The sequence below is a fragment of the Bombina bombina genome, chromosome 6 (assembly GCF_027579735.1).
Source record: "Bombina bombina isolate aBomBom1 chromosome 6, aBomBom1.pri, whole genome shotgun sequence".
NCBI classification, from domain to species: domain Eukaryota; kingdom Metazoa; phylum Chordata; class Amphibia; order Anura; family Bombinatoridae; genus Bombina; species Bombina bombina.
The window spans coordinates 498,112,960-498,134,130 of NC_069504.1; the positions used below are offsets into that span (position 1 = coordinate 498,112,960).

The 21,171-nt window shown below is 44.8% G+C and overlaps 1 protein-coding gene across 1 annotated transcript in view; it reads left to right on the plus strand.

Annotated features, from left to right (window-relative positions):
- EDC3 (enhancer of mRNA decapping 3) overlaps positions 1-21,171 on the plus strand; it is a 439,215-nt gene that overhangs the window by 213,266 nt on the left and 204,778 nt on the right. Inside the window, 1 exon segment of the mRNA XM_053717364.1 lies at positions 1,374-1,379. Within this exon segment, the coding sequence (XP_053573339.1) occupies positions 1,374-1,379 (6 nt within the window).

The window sequence follows — 21,171 nt, forward strand, 5'->3', positions numbered from 1 at the left end:
CTCTCCCCTCTCTCTTTTGCTCTCTCCCCTCTCTCTTTTGCTCTCTCTCCCCCCCCCTCTCTTTTACTCTCTCTCCCCCCTCTCTTTTGCTCTCTCTCCCCCCTCTCTTTTGCTCTCTCTCCCCCCCTCTTCTCCTCTCTCTCCCCCCTCTCTTTTGCTTTCTCTCCACCCTTTTGCACTCTCTCCCCCCTCTCTTTTGCTCTCTCTCCCCCCTCTCTTTTGCTCTCTCTCCCCCCTCTCTTTTGCTCTCTCTCCCCCCTCTCTTTTGCTCTCTCTCCTCCCTCTCTTTTGCTCTCTCCCCCCCCTCTCTTTTGCTCTCTCCCCCCTCTCTTTTGCTCTCTCCCCCCTCTCTTTTGCTCTCTCCCCCCCTCTCTTTTGCTCTCTCCCCCCCTCTCTTTTGCTCTCTCCCCCCCTCTCTTTTGCTCTCTCCCCCCCTCTCTTTTGCTCTCTCCCCCCCCTCTCTTTTGCTCTCTCTCCCCCCCCTCTCTTTTGCTCTCTCTCCCCCCCTCTCTTTTGCTCTCTCTCCCCCCCTCTCTTTTGCTCTCTCTCCCCCCTCTCTTTTGCTCTCTCTCCCCCCTCTCTTTTGCTCTCTCTCCCCCCTCTCTTTTGCTCTCTCCCCCCCTCTCTTTTGCTCTCTCTCTCACCCCCTCTCTTTTGCTCTCTCTCCCCCCCCCCTCTCTTTTGCTCTCTCTCTCCCCCCCTCTTTCTTTCTTTCAACACGGTGAGTCCACGGATCATCAATTGCTGTTGGGAATACCACTCCTGGCCAGCAGGAGGAGACAAAGAGCACCACAGCAAAGCTGTTAAGTATCATTCCCTTCCCACAACCCCCATTCATTCTCTTTGCCTCCAGTGCAAGGAGGAGGTGAAGTAATAGGTGTCTGTATAAGATTCTTCTATCAAGATTTCTTTTTTATTTTGAAGCCAGGGCAGGCTTGCTCTGCTCTTCCATCACAATCTGGGTATAGCTGTACTCCATGTAAGTCTCTTCAGCAGGGCTGTGGTAGCTTTAAAGCAGTTAGGAAAACGCAGTGAGGCCCATCCTAACATCTTGCTGCCCTCTCTCAGAATGCCAGAGTAAGCTTACTCTGTTCATTTCCTTTGTCCTAGGTCTCTGTGAGGAGCGGCTTCCTCTTCTACCGGACAGTCAAGAATGCAGCATACCGCTGAGGTGTAGAGGTGCTGGGGACATTGTTTAAATAATTTTTTTGTTAAAATATTTTTTGCTCAAGTTGGACAGGAAAAATCCTTAAGGATTTTTGAGTTTTATTTTTTAAAGAGACAGTAAAGTTAATTATATAAGAAATTAGAGAGATTTGTGTATAATTTCTTGTGAAAATGGATTTAGAGTCTAATCCTCCTATTCTGTGCAGACTCTGGTTGGATTCCCATGTAGAACCTCCTTTACCTTTTTGCTGTTCTTGTATAGATAGAACTCTTCTATATAAAGACAAGCTTTTTGATTCTGAGCCTCCATTCCCTCAGGATGATGCTGTCCAGGGGTTATCACAGTGTCTCCCTAATATGGCCCAATCTGCAGCTACGTCACATTCAGTGCCCTGCGGTTCCTCACAATCTCCAGATGGAGTATTTTTAAAGGCTGAGATTGCAGCCCAGGCATCTTCGGCGGTATCTGAGGCTCTAGCAGCCATTCCCATGCTGCAGGAGAAACGTAAGAGGAAGTTTATAAAATCAGATAAGGTCTCAGATTCTGTTCAGGCTGACTGAGCTCCTCTTTCGCATAAATCGGAGGAGGATACTGAGGCCTCTGAGGGTGAAATCTCAGATTCGGATAGTGTAATTCCTTCATCTGATGCTGAAGTGGTTTCCTTCAGATTCAAGCTTGAGCACTGATGCTGTAGTGGTTTCCTTCAGATTCTCTGAGTAGGAGCTGGTGACTCAAAAATTGTAAATATTAAAAGACACTGCACATTTTGTTAATGGAAGCAAAATGGAAAGTTGTTTAAAATTGCATGCTGTGTCTGAATCATGAAGTTTAATTTTGACTTGAGTGTCCCTTTAAGACTCTCAAGTTAGCCAACTCCTTTTTAACGGACGCTTCCTTGAAATTCATTAAGTTTGGAGCTAAAATATCTGGTTTTGCAATTTTAGAGCGTAGAGCACTATGGCTTAAGTCTTGGTCTGCAGACGTTTCTTCTAAATCTAAGCTTTTGACTATACCCTACAAGGGAAAGACCTTGTTCGGTCCAGCTCTGGTGGAGATTATCTCCAATATCACAGGCGTTAAATTATATTTTCTGCCTCAAGACAAAAAGAATAAATCAAAGGGGCGTCAGAATAATTTTAGTTCCTTTCGTAACTTCAAGGGTAAGTCTTCCCCTGCCTCTACCAAACAGGAACAATCCAAGCCCTCTTGGAAGCCTGGTCAGTCTTGGAACAAGGGGAAGCAATCCAAGAAACCCGCAGCTGATTCCAAGTTAGCATGAAGGGTTTGCCCCCGATCCGGGATCGGATCAAGTGGGGGGCAGACTTTCTCAGTTCACACAAGCTTGGGAACGAGATGTTCCAGACCCGTGGGAAGTGGACATAGTTTCCCAGGGGTACAAGTTAGAGTTCAAAACCTTTCCTCCCAGGGGCAGGTTCCACCTCTCCTCCCAGGGACAGGTTCCACCTCTCCTCCCAGGGACAGGTTCCACCTCTCAAGATTATCTGTCGACCGGATAAAAAGAGAGGCGTTCTTGAAATGTGTTAAAGACCTTTTCCTTTTGGGAGTGGTAGTGCCTGTTCCAAGTCAGGAACAGGGTCTCAGGTTTTACTCAAACCTGTTTGTGGTTCCCAAAAAAAGAGGGAAGTTTCAGGCGCATTCTAGATCTAAAGTTACTAAACAAATTCCTCAGAGTGCCGTCTTTCAAGATGGAGACTATCCGCTCTATTCTGCCCCTGATTCAAGAGGGTCAGTTCGTGACAACCATAGACCTGAAGGATGCGTACCTGCATGTTCCCATTCACAGGGATCATTACAAATATATGAGGTTTGCCTATCTAGACGAACATTTCCAATTTGTAGCGCTGCCATTTGGCCTCGCCACAGCTGCCAGAATTTTCTCAAAGGTCCTGGGAGCTCTATTAGCGGTAATTCAGTCTCGGGAATTGCAGTGGCGCCTTATCTGGGCAACATTCTAGTTCAGGCACCATCCTTGCAACTAGCAGAATCTCATACAAAGTTCTTGTTGGCATATCTTCGTTCCCACGGTTGGAAGATCAATTTGGAGAAGAGTTCTCTTTTCCGTCTACAAGAGTGACCTTCTTAGGAACTATTATAGACTCTCTAGCTATGAAAATATTTCTGACGGAGGTCAGAAGAGCCAAGATTCTGTCCGCTTGCCTGTCCCTACAGTCAGCGGTCCGACAATCAATGGCCCAATGCATGGAGGTAATCGGGTTGATGGTGGCTTCCATGGACATAGTTCCATTTGAGACCTCTGCAGCTATGCATGCTCGCTCAGTGGAACAAGGATTATTCAGATCTATCTCAGAGAATAGTTCTGGATCAATCAACAAGAGACCGTGGTGGCTATCACAAGAACATCTGTCCCAGGGGACGTGTTTTCGGAGACCCTCTTGGGTAATTTTGACCACAGATGCCAGCCTGTTGGGGAACAGTCTGGGATTCATTGAAGACACAGGGACTTTGGTCTCAGAGGGAATCTGCTCTCCCCATAAACATTCTGGAGTTGAGCGCGATCTTCAATACCTTGATGGCTTGGCCTCAGCTGGCCCTAGCTCGGCCTATTAGGTTCCAGACAGACAACATAACCTCAGTGGCCTACATCAACCACAAAGGGGGAGCTCGTAAGTCATTAGCCATGAAGGAGGTGGCACGGATCATCCAGTGGGCGGAGGTTCACAATTGCTGTCTATGTGCCATCCACATTCCAGGAGTAGACAATTGGGAAGCAAACTTTCTGAGCAGACAGACTTTCCATCCCGGGGAGTGTTAACTCCATCCGGAAGTGTTCTTCGGGAATTGGATCTGATGGCGTCTAGTCAGAACACCAAGCTCCAAAACTACGGCTCGAGGTCGAGAGATCCTCAAGCTTTTCTGATAGATGCTCTGGCAGTTACTTGGAACTTCAGGTTGGCATATCTATTTCCCCCGTTTGCTCTTCTTTCACGAGTCATCGCTCTGGTCAAGCAGGAGAGAGCATCAGTGATTGTTATAGCTCCTGCGTGGCCTTGCAGGATCTGGTATGCGGATCTAGTAGAAATGTCATCTATACCTCCGTGGAGACTTCCGATCAGGAAGGACCTTCTTCTTCAGTGTCTCTTCCGTCATCCAAGTCTCGTTTCTCTGAAGTAGACTGCTTGGAGATTGAACACTTGATTTTAGCTAAGCTTGGATTTTCTGAATTGGTCATTGAGATCAGGATTCAGGCTCGTAAACCTGTCACTAGAAAGATTTACCATAAGATATGGCGTAAATATCTTTATTGTTGTGAGTCTAAAGGATATTCTTGGAGTAAGGTTAGGATCCCAAGGATCTTATTTTTTCTCCAGGAAGGCCTTGAAAAGGGGTTATCTGTCAGTACCCTCAAAGGTCAGATTTCTGCTTTATCTATTCTGTTGCACAAGCTCTGGCGGACGTGCCGGATGTCCAATCCTTTTGTCAGGCTCTGGTCAGAATCAGGCCTGTGTTTAAATCAGTTGCTCCACCTTGGAGCCTTAATCTTGTTCTTAAAGGGACTTTAAACACTTGACAGCTAAAAATCATTCAAACTAACTTCTACTGTGTAATAATAAAAAACTGAGTACAGCTATTTATGCTGTAACTTCAGCTTACACAAAACATTTCAAGAAAATTGTTTCTATTAGTATACATATCCAGGGCTTGATGCAGCTATGTATGCCACCATATTTTAACAGCACAGGAGTCGCATGACACGCACTTCGTATCTCCCTAGAGTCCCTATAATTTGTGCATATAAAAAACACAGCAGCAGCAGCACTCAATGTTATGCAGACAGAGCTTGTGCTGCAGTTTATGTTACATATCTGTTACAGGAATAAAACATTTTATTATGCTTTTCTATGTAAATAAAGCTTACTTTTTCAAACGTTACCACTCTGACATTCCTAATGTGTGTGAATGCACAGCACTCGGCAGGGTTATAAATTTAAATAATTCTCTGACAAGCTCCGGTCTGGAGAGGGAGGGGCCGAGGGGGGAGAGAGCAGAGAGACTGAGACTGCAGTCCGTGGGAGAAAATAGACTGAATAACTCATGCTGCAAATACTTTTTCCTGGAGATTTGTTCTATACGATATTTTATTTTCATACATCTACATTAAATATATTACTGTATATATGTAATGTAGATGTATGAAAATAAAATATTGTATAGAACAAATCTCCAGGAAAAAGTACTTGCAGCATGAGTTATTCAGTCTATTTTCTCCCACGCACTGGAGTCTCAGTCTCTCTGCTCTCTCTCCCCCCTCGGCCCCTCCCTCTCCAGACCGGAGCTTGTCAGAGAATTATTTAAATTTATAACCCTGCCGAGTGCTGTGCATTCACACACATTAGGAATGACAGAGTGGTACCGTTTGAAAAAGTAATCTTTATTTACATAGAAAAGCATAATAATAAAATGTTTTATTCCTGTAATAGATATGTAACATAAACTGCAGCACAAGCTCTGTCTGCATAACATTGAGTGCTGCTGTGTTTTTTATATGCACAAATTATAGGGACTCTAAGGAGATATGAAGTGCGTGTCATGTGACTCTGCATGGAGTCACATGACTGCTGTGACCCAGTGTAACGTGCGTTCTAATATGGCACCTTATATGGGAGAATCAAGCACCTTAGCATTCATCTTCAAATCGATTTTTTTCAACACTTAGGGGTAAGGTGAACAAATAAACTAGACAGTAGTGATTACTTGATTTTAATTCATAATAAAACATTATTTTTAATGATTTTTATCAGGTGTTAAAGGGACATGAAACACAATTTTTTTCTTTTGTGATTTAGAAAGAGCATGTCATTTTAAACAACTTTCTAATTTACTTCTATTATCTCATTTGCTTCATTCTCTTGATATCACTTGCTGAAAAGAATATCTAGATATGCTCAGTAGCTGCTGATTGGTTGCTGCACATGAAGGCCTTGTGTGATTGGTTCACACATGTGCATTGCTATTTCTTCAACAAAGGATATCTACAGAACTGAGCAAATTAGATAATAGATGTAAATTGGAAAGTTGTTTAAAATTACATGCCCTATCTGAATCATGAAAGTTTAATTTTGACTAGACTGCCCCTTTAAGTGTCCCTTTAAGGTTTTACAACAGGCTCCGTTTTGAGCCTATGCATTCCATAGATATTAAGTTATTATCTTGAACAGTTTTGTTTCTTACTGCTATTCTGCTCGAAGGGTTTCTGAACTCTCCACATTGTAGTGTGATTCTCCTTATGTCATATTTCATGCAGATAAGGCAGTTCTCCGTACCAAGTTTAGTTTTCTTCCTAAGGTTGTTTCGGACAGAAATATTAATCAGGAAATTGTTGTTCCTTCTTCCCATAAAGAATGTTTGTTGCACAACTTAGTCGTTGTGCAGGCTTTTAAATTCTATCTGCAGGTTACAAAGGACTTTCGTCAGTCTTCTGCTTTGTTTGCTTTTCTGGTAAAGGTCAGAAAGCTACGGCCACTTATCTTTCTCTCTGGTTGAGAAGTGTAATTCGTATGGCTTATGAGACTGCTGGATAGCAGCCTCCTGAGAGAATTACAGCTCACTCCACTAGGGCGGTGTCTTCTTCTTGGGCCTTCAAGAATGAGGCCTCTGTAGAACAGATTTGTAAGGCTGCGACTTGGTCTTTTTTGCACACTTTTTCTAAATTCTATAAATTTAATAATTTTACCTTGTCTGAGGCTTCTTTTGGGAGAGAGGTTTTGCAAGCAGTGGTGCCTTATGTTTAGGTTACCCGTCTTGCCCTCCCGTATCATCGGTGTCCTATAGCTTGGGTATTGATTCCCAACAGTAATTGATGATCCGTTGACTCACCGTGTCTTAAGAAAGAAAACAAAATTTATGCTTACCTGATAAATTTATTTCTTTCTTGACACGGTGAGTCCACGGCCCTCCCTGTTTTCAGACAGTTTTTTTTATATAAACCTCTGCACCTTGTGTTATTTCCTTTCTCTCCTTTTCCTTAGGTCGAATGACTGGGGGTTGTGGGAAGGGATGCCCACAGCTTTGCTGTGGTGCTCTTTGCCGCCGACTGCTGGCTCTCCCCCCTCTCTTTTACTCTCCCTCACCCCCTCTCTTTTACTCTCCCTCACCCCCTCTTTTTTGCTCTCCCTCTCTCCCCTCTCTTTTGCTCTCTCTCTCTCTCTCCCCTCTCTTTTGCTCTCTCTCTCTCCCCTCTCTTTTGCGCGCTCTCTCCCCTCTCTTTTTTAGCGCGCTCTCTCCCCTCTCTTTTTTAGCGCGCTCTCTCTCCCCTCTCTTTTTTAGCGCGCTCTCTCTCCCCTCTCTTTTGCGCGCTCTCTCTCCTCTCTTTTGCGCGCTCTCTCTCCACTCTTTTGCGCGCTCTCTCTCCCCTCTTTTGCGCGCTCTCTCTCCCCTCTTTTGCGCGCTCTCTCTCCCCTCTTTTGCGCGCTCTCTCTCCCCTCTTTTGCGCGCTCTCTCTCCCCTCTCTTTTGCGCTCTCTCTCCCCTCTCTTTTGCGCTCTCTCTCCCCTCTCTTTTGCGCTCTCTCTCCCCTCTCTTTTGCGCTCTCTCCCCTCTCTTTTGCGCTCTCTCTCCCCTCTCTTTTGCGCTCTTTCGCGCTCTCTTTCCCCTCTTTCGCGCTCTCTTTCCCCTCTTTCGCGCTCTCTTTCCCCTCTTTCGCGCTCTCTTTCCCCTCTTTCGCGCTCTCTTTCCCCTCTTTTGCGCTCTCTTTCTCCCCTCTTTTGCGCTCTCTCTCTCCCCTCTTTTGCGCTCTCTCCCCTCTTTTGCGCGCTCTCTCCCCTCTTTTGCGCGCTCTCTCCCCTCTTTTGCGCGCTCTCTCCCCTCTTTTGCGCTCTCTCTCCCCTCTCTTTTGCGCTCTCTCTCCCCTCTCTTTTGCGCTCTCTCTCCCCTCTCTTTTGCGCTCTCTCTCCCCTCTCTTTTGCGCGCTCTCTCTCCCCTCTCTTTTGCGCGCTCTCTCTCCCCTCTCTTTTGCGCGCTCTCTCTCCCCTCTCTTTTGCGCGCGCTCTCTCCCCTCTCTTTTGCGCGCGCTCTCTCCCCTCTCTTTTGCGCTCTCTCTCCCCTCTCTTTTGCGCTCTCTTCTTTTGCGCGCTCTCTCTCCCCTCTCTTTTGCGCTCTCTCCCCCCTCTCTTTTGCGCTCTCTCCCCCCTCTCTTTTGCGCTCTCTCTCCCCTCTCTTTTGCGCGCTCTCTCTCCCCTCTCTTTTGCGCGCTCTCTCTCCCCTCTCTTTTGCGCGCTCTCTCTCCCCTCTCTTTTGCGCGCTCTCTCTCCCCTCTCTTTTGCGCGCTCTCTCTCCCCTCTCTTTTGCGCGCTCTCTCTCCCCTCTCTTTTGCGCTCTCTCTCTCCCCCCTCTCTGTTGCGCGCTCTCTCTCCCCTCTCTTTTGCGCTCTCTCTCTCCCCCCTCTCTTTTGCGCTCTCTCTCTCCCCCCTCTCTTTTGCGCTCTCTCTCTCCCCCCTCTCTTTTGCGCTCTCTCTCTCCCCCCTCTCTTTTGCGCTCTCTCTCTCTCTCCCCCCTCTCTTTTGCGCTCTCTCTCTCTCCCCCCTCTCTTTTGCGCGCTCTCCCCCCTCTCTTTTGCACGCTCTCCCCCCTCTCTTTTGCGCTCTCTCCCCCCTCTCTTTTGCGCTCTCTCCCCCCTCTCTTTTGCGCTCTCTCCCCCCTCTCTTTAGCGCTCTCTCCCCCCTCTCTTTAGCGCTCTCTCCCCCCTCTCTTTAGCGCTCTCTCCCCCCTCTCTTTTGCGCTCTCTCCCCCCTCTCTTTTGCGCTCTCTCTCCCCCCTCTCTTTTGCGCTCTCTCTCCCCCCTCTCTTTTGCGCTCTCTCTCTCTCTCTCTCCCCTCTCTTTTGCGCGCTCTCTCCCCTCTCTTTTGCGCTCTCTCTCCCCTCTTTTGCGCTCTCTCTCCCCTCTTTTGCGCTCTCTCTCCCCTCTTTTGCGCTCTCTCTCCCCTCTTTTGCGCTCTCTCTCTCCCCTCTCTTGCGCTCTCTCTCCCCTCTCTTTTGCGCTCTCTCTCTCCCCTCTCTTTTGCGCTCTCTCTCTCCCCTCTCTTTTGCGCTCTCTCTCCCCTCTCTTTTGCGCTCTCTCTCCCCTCTCTTTTGCGCTCTCTCTCCCCTCTCTTTTGCGCTCTCTCTCCCCTCTCTTTTGCGCTCTCTCTCCCCTCTCTTTTGCGCTCTCTCTCCCTTCTCTTTTGCGCTCTCTCTCCCTTCTCTTTTGCGCTCTCTCTCCCTTCTCTTTTGCGCTCTCTCTCCCTTCTCTTTTGCGCTCTCTCTCCCTTCTCTTTTGCGCTCTCCCTTCTCTTTTGCGCTCTCTCTCTCTCCTCTCTTTTGCGCTCTCTCTCTCTCCTCTCTTTTGCGCTCTCTCTCTCTCCTCTCTTTTGCGCTCTCTCTCTCTCTCCTCTCTTTTGCGCTCTCTCTCTCTCTCCTCTCTTTTGCGCTCTCTCTCTCTCTCCTCTCTTTTGCGCTCTCTCTCTCCTCTCTTTTGCGCTCTCCCCCTCTCTTTTGCGCTCTCTCTCCCCCCTCTCTTTTGCGCTCTCTCCCCCCTCTCTTTTGCGCTCTCTCTCCCCTCTCTTTTGCGCTCTCTCTCCCCTCTTTTGCGCTCTCTCTCCCCTCTTTTGCGCTCTCTCTCCCCTCTGTTTTGCGCTCTCTCTCCCCTCTGTTTTGCGCTCTCTCTCCCCTCTGTTTTGCGCTCTCTCTCCCCTCTGTTTTGCGCTCTCTCTCCCCTCTGTTTTGCGCTCTCTCTCCCCTCTGTTTTGCGCTCTCTCTCCCCTCTGTTTTGCGCTCTCTCTCCCCTCTGTTTTGCGCTCTCTCTCCCCTCTGTTTTGCGCTCTCTCTCCCCTCTGTTTTGCGCTCTCTCTCCCCTCTGTTTTGCGCTCTCTCTCCCCTCTGTTTTGCGCTCTCTCTCCCCTCTGTTTTGCGCTCTCTCTCCCCTCTGTTTTGCGCTCTCTCTCCCCTCTCTTTTGCGCTCTCTCTCCCCTCTCTTTTGCGCTCTCTCTCCCCTCTCTTTTGCGCTCTCTCTCCCCTCTCTTTCTCCAACATTGGTGTGTCCGGTCCACCGCGTCATCCATAACTTGTGGGAATATTCTCTTCCCCAACAGGAAATGGCAAAGAGCACAGCAAAAGCTGTCCATATAGTCCCTCCTAGGCTCCGCCCACCCCAGTCATTCTCTTTGCCGCTGAACAAGCAGCATCTCCACGGAGATGGTGAAGAGTATGTGGTGTTTAGTTGTAGTTTTTTATTCTACTATCAAGAGTTTATTTTAAAATAGTGCTGGTATGTACTATTTACTCTGAAACAGAAAAAGATGAAGAGTTCTGTTTGTGAGAGGAATATGATTTTAGCAGCAGTAACTAAAATCGTTTGCTGTTTCCACATAGGACTGTTGAGATGAGATAACTTCAGTTGGGGGAAACAGTTGGCAGACTTTTCTGCTTAAGGTATGACTTGCCATATTTCAAACAAGACTGTGTAATGCTGGAAGGCTGTCATTTCCCCTCATGGGGACCGGTAAGCCATTTTCTTAGTCTCAAACAGAATAAAGGGCTTAATATGGGCTATAAAACTGGTAGACACTTTTATGGGCTAGATCGATTGCTTTATTTGGGCATTTTATACAGCTTGATGTTGAAATTCACACTCTATAAACTTTGGGGAACGTTTTTTCTTTCATGTAATTAGCAAGAGTCCATGAGCTAGTGACGTATGGGATATACATTCCTACCAGGAGGGGCAAAGTTTCCCAAACCTTAAAATGCCTATAAATACACCCCTCACCACACCCACAATTCAGTTTTACAAACTTTGCCTCCTATGGAGGTGGTGAAGTAAGTTTGTGCTAGATTCTACGTTGATATGCGCTCCGCAGCAGGTTGGAGCCCGGTTTTCCTCTCAGCGTGCAGTGAATGTCAGAGGGATGTGAGGAGAGTATTGCCTATTTTGAATGCAGTGATCTCCTTCTACGGGGTCTATTTCATAGGTTCTCTGTTATCGGTCGTAGAGATTCATCTCTTACCTCCCTTTTCAGATCGACGATATACTCTTATATATATATATATACCATTACCTCTGCTGATTTTCGTTTCAGTACTGGTTTGGCTTTCTACAAACATGTAGATGAGTGTCCTGGGGTAAGTAAGTCTTATTTTCTGTGACACTCTAAGCTATGGTTGGGCACTTTGTTTATAAAGTTCTAAATATATGTATTCAAACATTTATTTGCCTTGACTCAGGATGTTCAACATTCCTTATTTTCAGACAGTCAGTTTCATATTTGGGATAATGCACTTGAATCAATTATTTTTCTGACCTTAAAAATTTGACTTTTTTCCCTGTGGGCTGCTAGGCTCGCGGGGGCTGAAAATGCTTCATTTTTATTGCGTCATTCTTGGCGCGGACTTTTTTGGCGCAAAAAATCTTTTCTGTTTCCGGCATCATACGTGTCGCCGGAAGTTGCGTCATTTTTGACGTTCTTTTGCGCCAAAAATGTCGGCGTTCCGGACGTGGCGTCATTTTTGTCGCCAAAAAGCATTTAGGCACCAAATAATGTGGGCGTCTTATTTGGCGCTAAAAAAAAATATGGGCGTCGCTTTTGTCTCCACATTATTTAAGTCTCATTTTTCTTTGCTTCTGGTTGCTAGAAGCTTGTTCATTGGCATTTTTTCCCATTCCTGAAACTGTCATTTAAGGAATTTGATCAATTTTGCTTTATATGTTGTTTTTTCTCTTACATATTGCAAGATGTCTCACGTTGCATCTGAGTCAGAAGATACTTCAGGAAAATCGCTGTCTACCAAAGCTAAGTGTATCTGCTGTAAACTTTTGGTAGCTATTCCTCCAGCTGTTGTTTGTATTAATTGTCATGACAAACTTGTTAATGCAGATAATATTTCCTTTAGTAATGTACCATTACCTGTTGCAGTTCCATCAACATCTAATGTTCAGAATGTTCCTGATAACATAAGAGATTTTGTTTCTGAATCCATCAAGAAGCCTATGTCTGTTATTCCTCCTTCTAGTAAACATAAAAAATCTTTTAAAACTTCTCTTTATACAGATGAATTTTTAAATGAACATCATCATTCTGATTCTAATGACTCTTCTGGTTCAGAGGATTCTGTCTCAGAGATTGATGCTGATAAATCTTCATATTTATTTAAAATGCAATTTATTCGTTCTTTACTTAAAGAAGTATTAATTGCTTTAGAAATTGAGGATTCTGGTCCTCTTGATACTAATTCCAAACGTTTAGATAAGGTCTTTAAATCTCCTGTGGTTATTCCAGAAGTTTTTCCTGTTCCTAGTGCTATTTCTGAAGTAATTTCCAGAGAATGGGATAAATTGGGTAATTCATTTACTCCTTCTAAATGTTTTAAGCAATTATATCCTGTGCCGTCTGACAGATTAGAATTTTGGGACAAAATCCCTAAGGTTGATGGGGCTATTTCTACCCTTGCTAAACGTACTACTATTCCTACGTCAGATGGTACTTCCTTTAAGGATCCTTTAGATAGGAAAATTGAATCCTTTCTAAGAAAAGCTTATCTGTGTTCAGGTAATCTTCTTAGACCTGCTATATCATTGGCTGATGTTGCTGCAGCTTCAACTTTTTGGTTGGAAACTTTAGCGCAACAAGTGACAGATCATGATTCTCATAATATTATTATTCTTCTTCAACATGCTAATAATTTTATCTGTGATGCCATTTTTGATATTATCAGAGTTGATGTCAGGTTTATGTCTCTAGCTATTTTAGCTAGAAGAGCTTTATGGCTTAAAACTTGGAATGCTGATATGTCTTCTAAATCAACTCTACTTTCCATTTCTTTCCAGGGTAACAAATTATTTGGTTCTCAGTTGGATTCTATTATCTCAACTGTTACTGGTGGGAAAGGAACTTTTTCTTCTGTTATGTGTGATCAGTCCACGGGTCATCATTACTTCTGGGATATAACTCCTCCCCAACAGGAAATGCAAGAGGATTCACCCAGCAGAGCTGCATATAGCTCCTCCCCTCTACGTCAGTCCCAGTCATTCTCTTGCACCCAACGACTAGATAGGATGTGTGAGAGGACTATGGTGATTATACTTAGTTTTTATGACTTCAATCAAAAGTTTGTTATTTTAAAATAGCACCGGAGCGTGTTATTACTTCTCTGGCAGAGTTTGAGGAAGAATCTGTCAGAGTTTTTTACTATGATTTTAACCGGAGTAGTTAAGATCATATTGCTGTTCTCGGCCATCTGAGGGAGGTAAAGGCTTCAGATCAGGGGACAGCGGGCAGATGAATCTGCATTGAGGTATGTAGCAGTTTTTATTTTCTGAATGGAATTGATGAGAAAATCCTGCCATACCGTTAAAATGACATGTATGTATACACTTCAGTATTCTGGGGATGGTATTTCACCGGAACTACTCTGTTAAAGGTCACTAATCCTTTTTAATAACTATTTATCATGTTAAACGTTTTTGCTGGAATGTAGAATCGTTTACATTGCTGAGGTACTGTGTGAATAAATATTTGGGCATTATTTTCCACTTGGCAGTTTTTTTGCTTTAATTGTGACAGTTTCGTTTCTCTTCACTGCTGTGTGGGAGAGGGAGGGGCCGTTTTTGGCGCTCTTTGCTACGCATCAAAAAATACCAGTCAGTTACTTTTATATTTCCTGCATGATCCGGTTCATCTCTGATAGATCTCAGGGGTCTTCAAACTTCTTTGAAGGGAGGTAAATTCTCTCAGCAGAGCTGTGAGAATTCTTATAGTGACTGTGAATAAAAACGTTGCTTTGTATTTTTTATGTCAAATTTAATTATTGTTATTTTACTAATGGAAACAAACCTTTGCTAAAAGTTTTGTTGTTTTAAAGTTTGATGCTATAACTGTTTTTCAGTTCATTATTTCAACTGTCATTTAATCGTTAGTACCTCTTTGAGGCACAGTACGTTTTTTTGCTAAAAAAGATTATAACCAAGTTGTAAGTTTTTTGCTAGTGTGTTAAACATGTCTGACTCAGAGGAAGATATCTGTGTCATTTGTTCCAATGCCAAGGTGGAGCCCAATAGAAATTTATGTACTAACTGTATTGATGCTACTTTAAATAAAAGTCAATCTGTACAATGTGAACAAATTTCACCAAACAGCGAGGGGAGAGTTATGCCGACTAACTCGCCTCACGCGGCAGTACCTGCATCTCCCGCCCGGGAGGTGCGTGATATTTTGGCGCCTAGTACATCTGGGCGGCCATTACAGATAACATTACAAGATATGGCTACTGTTATGACTGAAGTTTTGTCTAAATTACCAGAACTAAGAGGCAAGCGTGATCACTCTGGGGTGAGAACAGAGTGCGCTGACAATGCTAGGGCCATGTCTGATACTGCGTCACAGCTCGCAGAGCATGAGGACGGAGAGCTTCATTCTGTGGGTGACGGTTCTGATCCAAACAGATTGGACTCAGATATTTCAAATTTTAAATTTAAATTGGAGAACCTCCGTGTATTACTAGGGGAGGTCTTAGCAGCTCTCAATGATTGTAACACCGTTGCAATACCAGAGAAACTGTGTAGGTTGGATAAATACTTTGCGGTACCGGCGAGTACTGACGTTTTTCCTATACCTAAGAGACTAACTGAAATTGTTACTAAGGAGTGGGATAGACCCGGTGTGCCGTTCTCACCCCCTCCAATATTTAGAAAGATGTTTCCAATAGACGCCACCACTCGGGACTTATGGCAAACGGTCCCCAAGGTGGAGGGAGCAGTTTCTACTTTAGCTAAGCGTACCACTATCCCGGTGGAGGATAGCTGTGCTTTCTCAGATCCAATGGATAAAAAATTAGAGGGTTACCTTAAGAAAATGTTTGTTCAACAAGGTTTCATATTACAACCCCTTGCATGTATCGCGCCGATTACGGCTGCGGCAGCATTTTGGATTGAGTCGCTTGAAGAGAACCTTAGTTCATCTACGCTAGACGACATTACGGACAGGCTTAGAGTCCTTAAACTAGCTAATTCCTTCATTTCGGAGGCCGTAGTACATTTAACCAAACTTACGGCTAAGAACTCAGGATTCGCCATACAGGCACGTAGGGCGCTGTGGCTAAAATCCTGGTCAGCTGATGTTACTTCTAAGTCCAAATTACTTAATATACCTTTCAAGGGGCAGTCTTTATTTGGGCCCGGTTTGAAAGAGATTATCGCTGACATTACAGGAGGTAAGGGCCACGCCCTACCTCAAGACAAAGCCAAAGCTAAGGCTAGACAGTCTAATTTTCGTCCCTTTCGGAACTTCAAAACAGGAGCAGCATCAACCTCCACTGCACCAAAACAGGAAGGAGCTGTTGCTCGTTACAGGCAAGGCTGGAAGCCTAACCAGTCCTGGAACAAGAGCAAGCAGGCCAGGAAACCGGCTGCTGCCCCAAAGACAGCATGAACCGAGAGCCCCCGATCCGGGACCGGATCTAGTGGGGGGCAGACTCTCTCTCTTCGCCCAGGCCTGGGCAAGAGATGTTCAGGATCCCTGGGCACTAGAGATCATATCTCAGGGATACCTTCTAGACTTCAAATTATCTCCCCCAAGGGGGAGATTTCATCTGTCAAGGTTGTCAACAAACCAGATAAAGAAAGAAGCGTTTCTACGCTGCGTACAAGATCTGTTAATAATGGGAGTGATCCATCCGGTTCCGCGGTCGGAACAAGGACAAGGGTTCTACTCAAACCTGTTTGTGGTTCCCAAAAAAGAGGGAACTTTCAGGCCAATCTTAGATTTAAAGATTCTAAACAAATTCCTAAGAGTTCCATCGTTCAAAATGGAAACTATTCGGACAATCTTACCCATGATCCAAGAGGGTCAGTACATGACCACAGTGGATTTAAAGGATGCTTACCTTCACATACCGATCCACAAAGATCATCACTGGTATCTAAGGTTTGCCTTCTTAGACAGGCACTACCAGTTTGTAGCTCTTCCATTCGGATTGGCTACGGCTCCAAGAATCTTCACAAAGGTTCTGGGTGCCCTTCTGGCGGTACTAAGACCGCGAGGGATTTCGGTAGCTCCATACCTAGACGACATTCTAATACAAGCTTCAAGCTTTCAAACTGCCAAGTCTCATACAGAGTTAGTTCTGGCATTTCTAAGGTCGCATGGATGGAAAGTGAACGAAAAGAAGAGTTCTCTTTTTCCTCTCACAAGAGTTCCATTCTTGGGGACTCTTATAGATTCTGTAGAAATGAAGATTTACCTGACAGAGGACAGGTTAACAAAGCTTCAAAATGCATGCCGTGTCCTTCATTCCATTCAACACCCGTCAGTAGCTCAATGCATGGAGGTGATCGGCTTAATGGTAGCGGCAATGGACATAGTACCTTTTGCACGCCTACACCTCAGACCTCTGCAATTATGCATGCTAAGTCAGTGGAATGGGGATTACTCAGATTTGTCCCCTACTCTGAATCTGAATCAAGAGACCAGAAATTCTCTTCTATGGTGGCTTCATCGGCCACACCTGTCCAGGGGGATGCCATTCAGCAGGCCAGACTGGACAATTGTAACAACAGACGCCAGCCTTCTAGGTTGGGGCGCTGTCTGGAATTCTCTGAAGGCTCAGGGACTATGGAATCAGGAGGAGAGTCTCCTTCCGATAAACATTCTGGAATTGAGGGCAGTTCTCAATGCCCTTCTAGCTTGGCCCCAATTAACAACTCGGGGGTTCATCAGGTTTCAGTCGGACAACATCACGACTGTAGCTTACATCAACCATCAGGGAGGGACAAGAAGCTCCCTAGCAATGGTGGAAGTATCAAAGATAATTCGCTGGGCAGAGTCTCACTCTTGCCACCTGTCAGCAATCCACATCCCGGGAGTGGAGAATTGGGAGGCGGATTTCTTGAGTCGCCAGACTTTTCATCCGGGGGAGTGGGAACTTCATCCGGAGGTCTTTGCCCAAATACTTCGACGTTGGGGCAAACCAGAGATAGATCTCATGGCGTCTCGCCAGAACGCCAAACTTCCTCGCTACGGGTCCAGATCCAGGGATCCGGGAGCGGTTCTGATAGATGCTTTGACAGCACCTTGGAACTTCGGGATGGCTTATGTGTTTCCACCCTTTCCGCTGCTTCCTCGATTGATTGCCAAAATCAAGCAGGAGAGAACATCAGTGATTCTAATAGCGCCTGCATGGCCACGCAGGACTTGGTATGCAGATCTAGTGGACATGTCATCCTGTCCGCCTTGGTCTCTACCTCTAAGACAGGACCTTCTGATACAGGGTCCATTCAAACATCAAAATCTAACTTCTCTGAAGCTGACTGCTTGGAAATTGAACGTTTGATTTTATCAAAACGTGGTTTTTCTGAGTCGGTTATTGATACCCTGATACAGGCTAGGAAGCCTGTTACCAGAAAGATTTACCATAAAATATGGCGTAAATACCTATACTGGTGCGAATCCAAACATTACTCCTGGAGTAAGGTTAGGATCTCTAGGATATTGTCTTTTCTACAAGAAGGGTTAGAAAAGGGTTTATCAGCTAGTTCATTAAAGGGACAGATTTCAGCTCTGTCCATCTTGTTACACAGGCGTCTGTCAGAAAATCCAGACGTCCAGGCTTTTTGTCAGGCTTTGGCTAGGATCAAGCCTGTGTTTAAAGCTGTTGCTCCGCCATGGAGTTTAAACTTAGTTCTTAACGTTTTACAGGGTGTTCCATTTGAACCCCTTCATTCCATTGATATAAAATTGTTATCTTGGAAAGTTCTGTTTTTAATGGCTATTTCCTCGGCTCGAAGAGTCTCTGAGTTATCAGCCTTACATTGTGATTCTCCTTATCTGATTTTTCACTCAGACAAGGTAGTTCTGCGTACTAAACCTGGGTTCTTACCTAAGGTGGTCACTAACAGGAATATCAATCAAGAGATTGTTGTTCCATCCTTGTGTCCAAATCCTTCTTCAAAGAAGGAACGTCTTCTACACAATCTGGATGTAGTTCGTGCCCTCAAGTTCTACTTGCAGGCAACTAAAGATTTTCGCCAAACTTCTTCCCTGTTTGTCGTTTATTCTGGACAGAGGAGAGGTCAAAAAGCTTCTGCTACCTCTCTCTCTTTTTGGCTTCGTAGCATAATACGTTTAGCCTATGAGACTGCTGGTCAGCAGCCTCCTGAAAGAATTACAGCTCACTCCACTAGAGCTGTGGCTTCCACTTGGGCCTTTAAGAATGAGGCCTCTGTTGAACAGATTTGCAAGGCTGCAACTTGGTCTTCGCTTCATACTTTTTCCAAATTTTACAAATTTGACACTTTTGCTTCTTCGGAGGCTATTTTTGGGAGAAAGGTTCTTCAGGCAGTGGTTCCTTCTATATAATGAGCCTGCCTATCCCTCCCGTCATCCGTGTACTTTTGCTTTGGTATTGGTATCCCAGAAGTAATGATGACCCGTGGACTGATCACACATAACAGAAGAAAACATAATTTATGCTTACCTGATAAATTCCTTTCTTCTGTTGTGTGATCAGTCCACGGCCCGCCCTGTTTTAAGGCAGGTAAATATCTTTTAAATTATACTCCAGTCACCACTTCACCCTTGGTTACTCCTTTCTCGTTGATTCTTGGTCGAATGACTGGGACTGACGTAGAGGGGAGGAGCTATATGCAGCTCTGCTGGGTGAATCCTCTTGCATTTCCTGTTGGGGAGGAGTTATATCCCAGAAGTAATGATGACCCGTGGACTGATCACACAACAGAAGAAAGGAATTTATCAGGTAAGCATAAATTATGTTTTTACCACAGGATAAAAAATCTACGGGTAAAAACAGGGCTAATAATCGTTTTCGTTCCTTTCGTTTCAACAAAGAACAAAAGCCTGATCCTTCATCCTCAGGAGCAGTTTCAGTTTGGAAACCATCTCCAGTCTGGAATAAATCCAAGCCTTCTAGAAAAGCAAAGCCAGCTTCTAAGTCCACATGAAGGTGCGGCCCTCATTCCAGCTCAGCTGGTAGGGGGCAGGTTACGTTTTTTCAAAAACATTTGGATCAAATCTGTTCACAATCTTTGGATTCAGAACATTGTTTCAGAAGGGTACAGAATTGGTTTCAAGATAAGACCTCCTGTAAAGAGATTTTTTCTTTCCCGTGTCCCAGTAAATCCAGTGAAAGCTCAAGCATTTCTGAAATGTGTTTCAGATCTAGAGTTGGCTGGAGTAATTATGCCAGTTCCAGTTCTGGAACAGGGACTGGGGTTTTATTTGAATCTCTTCATTGTACCAAAGAAGGAGAATTCCTTCAGACCAGTTCTGGATCTAAAAATATTGAATCGTTATGTAAGGATACCAACGTTCAAAATGGTAACTGTAAGGACTATCTTGCCTTTTGTTCAACAAGGGCATTATATGTCCACAATAGATTTACAGGATGCATATCTGCATATTCCGATTCATCCAGATCATTATCAGTTCCTGAGATTCTCTTTTCTGGACAAGCATTACCAGTTTGTGGCTCTGCCGTTTGGCCTAGCTACAGCTCCAAGAATTTTTACAAAGGTTCTCGGTGCCCTTCTGTCTGTAATCAGAGAACAGGGTATTGTGGTATTTCCTTATTTGGACGATATCTTGGTACTTGCTCAGTCTTTACATTTAGCAGAATCTCATACGTATCGACTTGTGTTGTTTCTTCAAGATCATGGTTGGAGGATCAATTCACTAAAAAGTTCATTGACTCCTCAGACAAGGGTAACCTTTCTGGGTTTCCAGATAGATTCAGTGTCCATGACTCTGTCTTTGACAGACAAGAGACGTCTAAAATTGATTTCAGCTTGTCGAAACCTTCAGTCACAATCATTCCCTTCGGTAGCCTTATGCATGGAAATTCTAGGTCTTATGACTGCTGCATTGGACGCGATCCCCTTTGCTCGTTTTCACATGCGACCTCTTCAGCTCTGTATGCTGAATCAATGGTGCAGGGATTACACAAAGATATCTCAATTAATATCTTTAAAACCGATTGTACGACACTCTCTAACGTGGTGGACAGATCACCATCGTTTAATTCAGGGGGCTTCTTTTGTTCTTCCGACCTGGACTGTAATTTCAACAGATGCAAGTCTTACAGGTTGGGGAGCTGTGTGGGGATCTCTGACGGCACAAGGAGTTTGGGAATCTCAGGAGGTGAGATTACCGATCAATATTTTGGAACTCCGTGCAATTTTCAGAGCTCTTCAGTCTTGGCCTCTTCTGAAGAGAGAATCGTTCATTTGTTTTCAGACAGACAATGTCACAACTGTGGCATACATCAATCATCAAGGAGGGACTCGCAGTCCTCTGGCTATGAAAGAAGTATCTCGAATTCTGGTTTGGGCGGAATCCAGCTCCTGTCTAATCTCTGCGGTTCATATCCCAGGTATAGACAATTGGGAAGCGGATTATCTCAGTCGCCAAATGTTGCATCCGGGCGAATGGTCTCTTCACCCAGAGGTATTTCTTCAGATTGTTCAAATGTGGGGGCTTCCAGAAATAGATCTGATGGCGTTTCATCTAAACAAGAAACTTCCCAGGTATCTGTCCAGATCCCGGGATCCTCAGGCGGAAGCAGTGGATGCATTATCACTTCCTTGGAAGTATCATCCTGCCTATATCTTTCCGCCTCTAGTTCTTCTTCCAAGAGTAATCTCCAAGATTCTGAAGGAATGCTCGTTTGTTCTGCTGGTAGCTCCGGCATGGCCTCACAGGTTTTGGTATGCGGATCTTGTCCGGATGACCTCTTGCCATCCGTGGACTCTTCCGCTAAGACCAGACCTTCTGTCGCAAGGTCCTTTTTTCCATCAGGATCTCAAATCCTTAAATTTAAAGGTATGGAGGTTGAACGCTTGATTCTTGGTCAAAGAGGTTTCTCTGACTCTGTGATTAATACTATGTTACAGGCTCGTAAATCTGTATCTAGAGAGATATATTATAGAGTCTGGAAGACTTATATTTCTTTTTGTCTTTCATCATTTTTCTTGGCATTCTTTTAGAA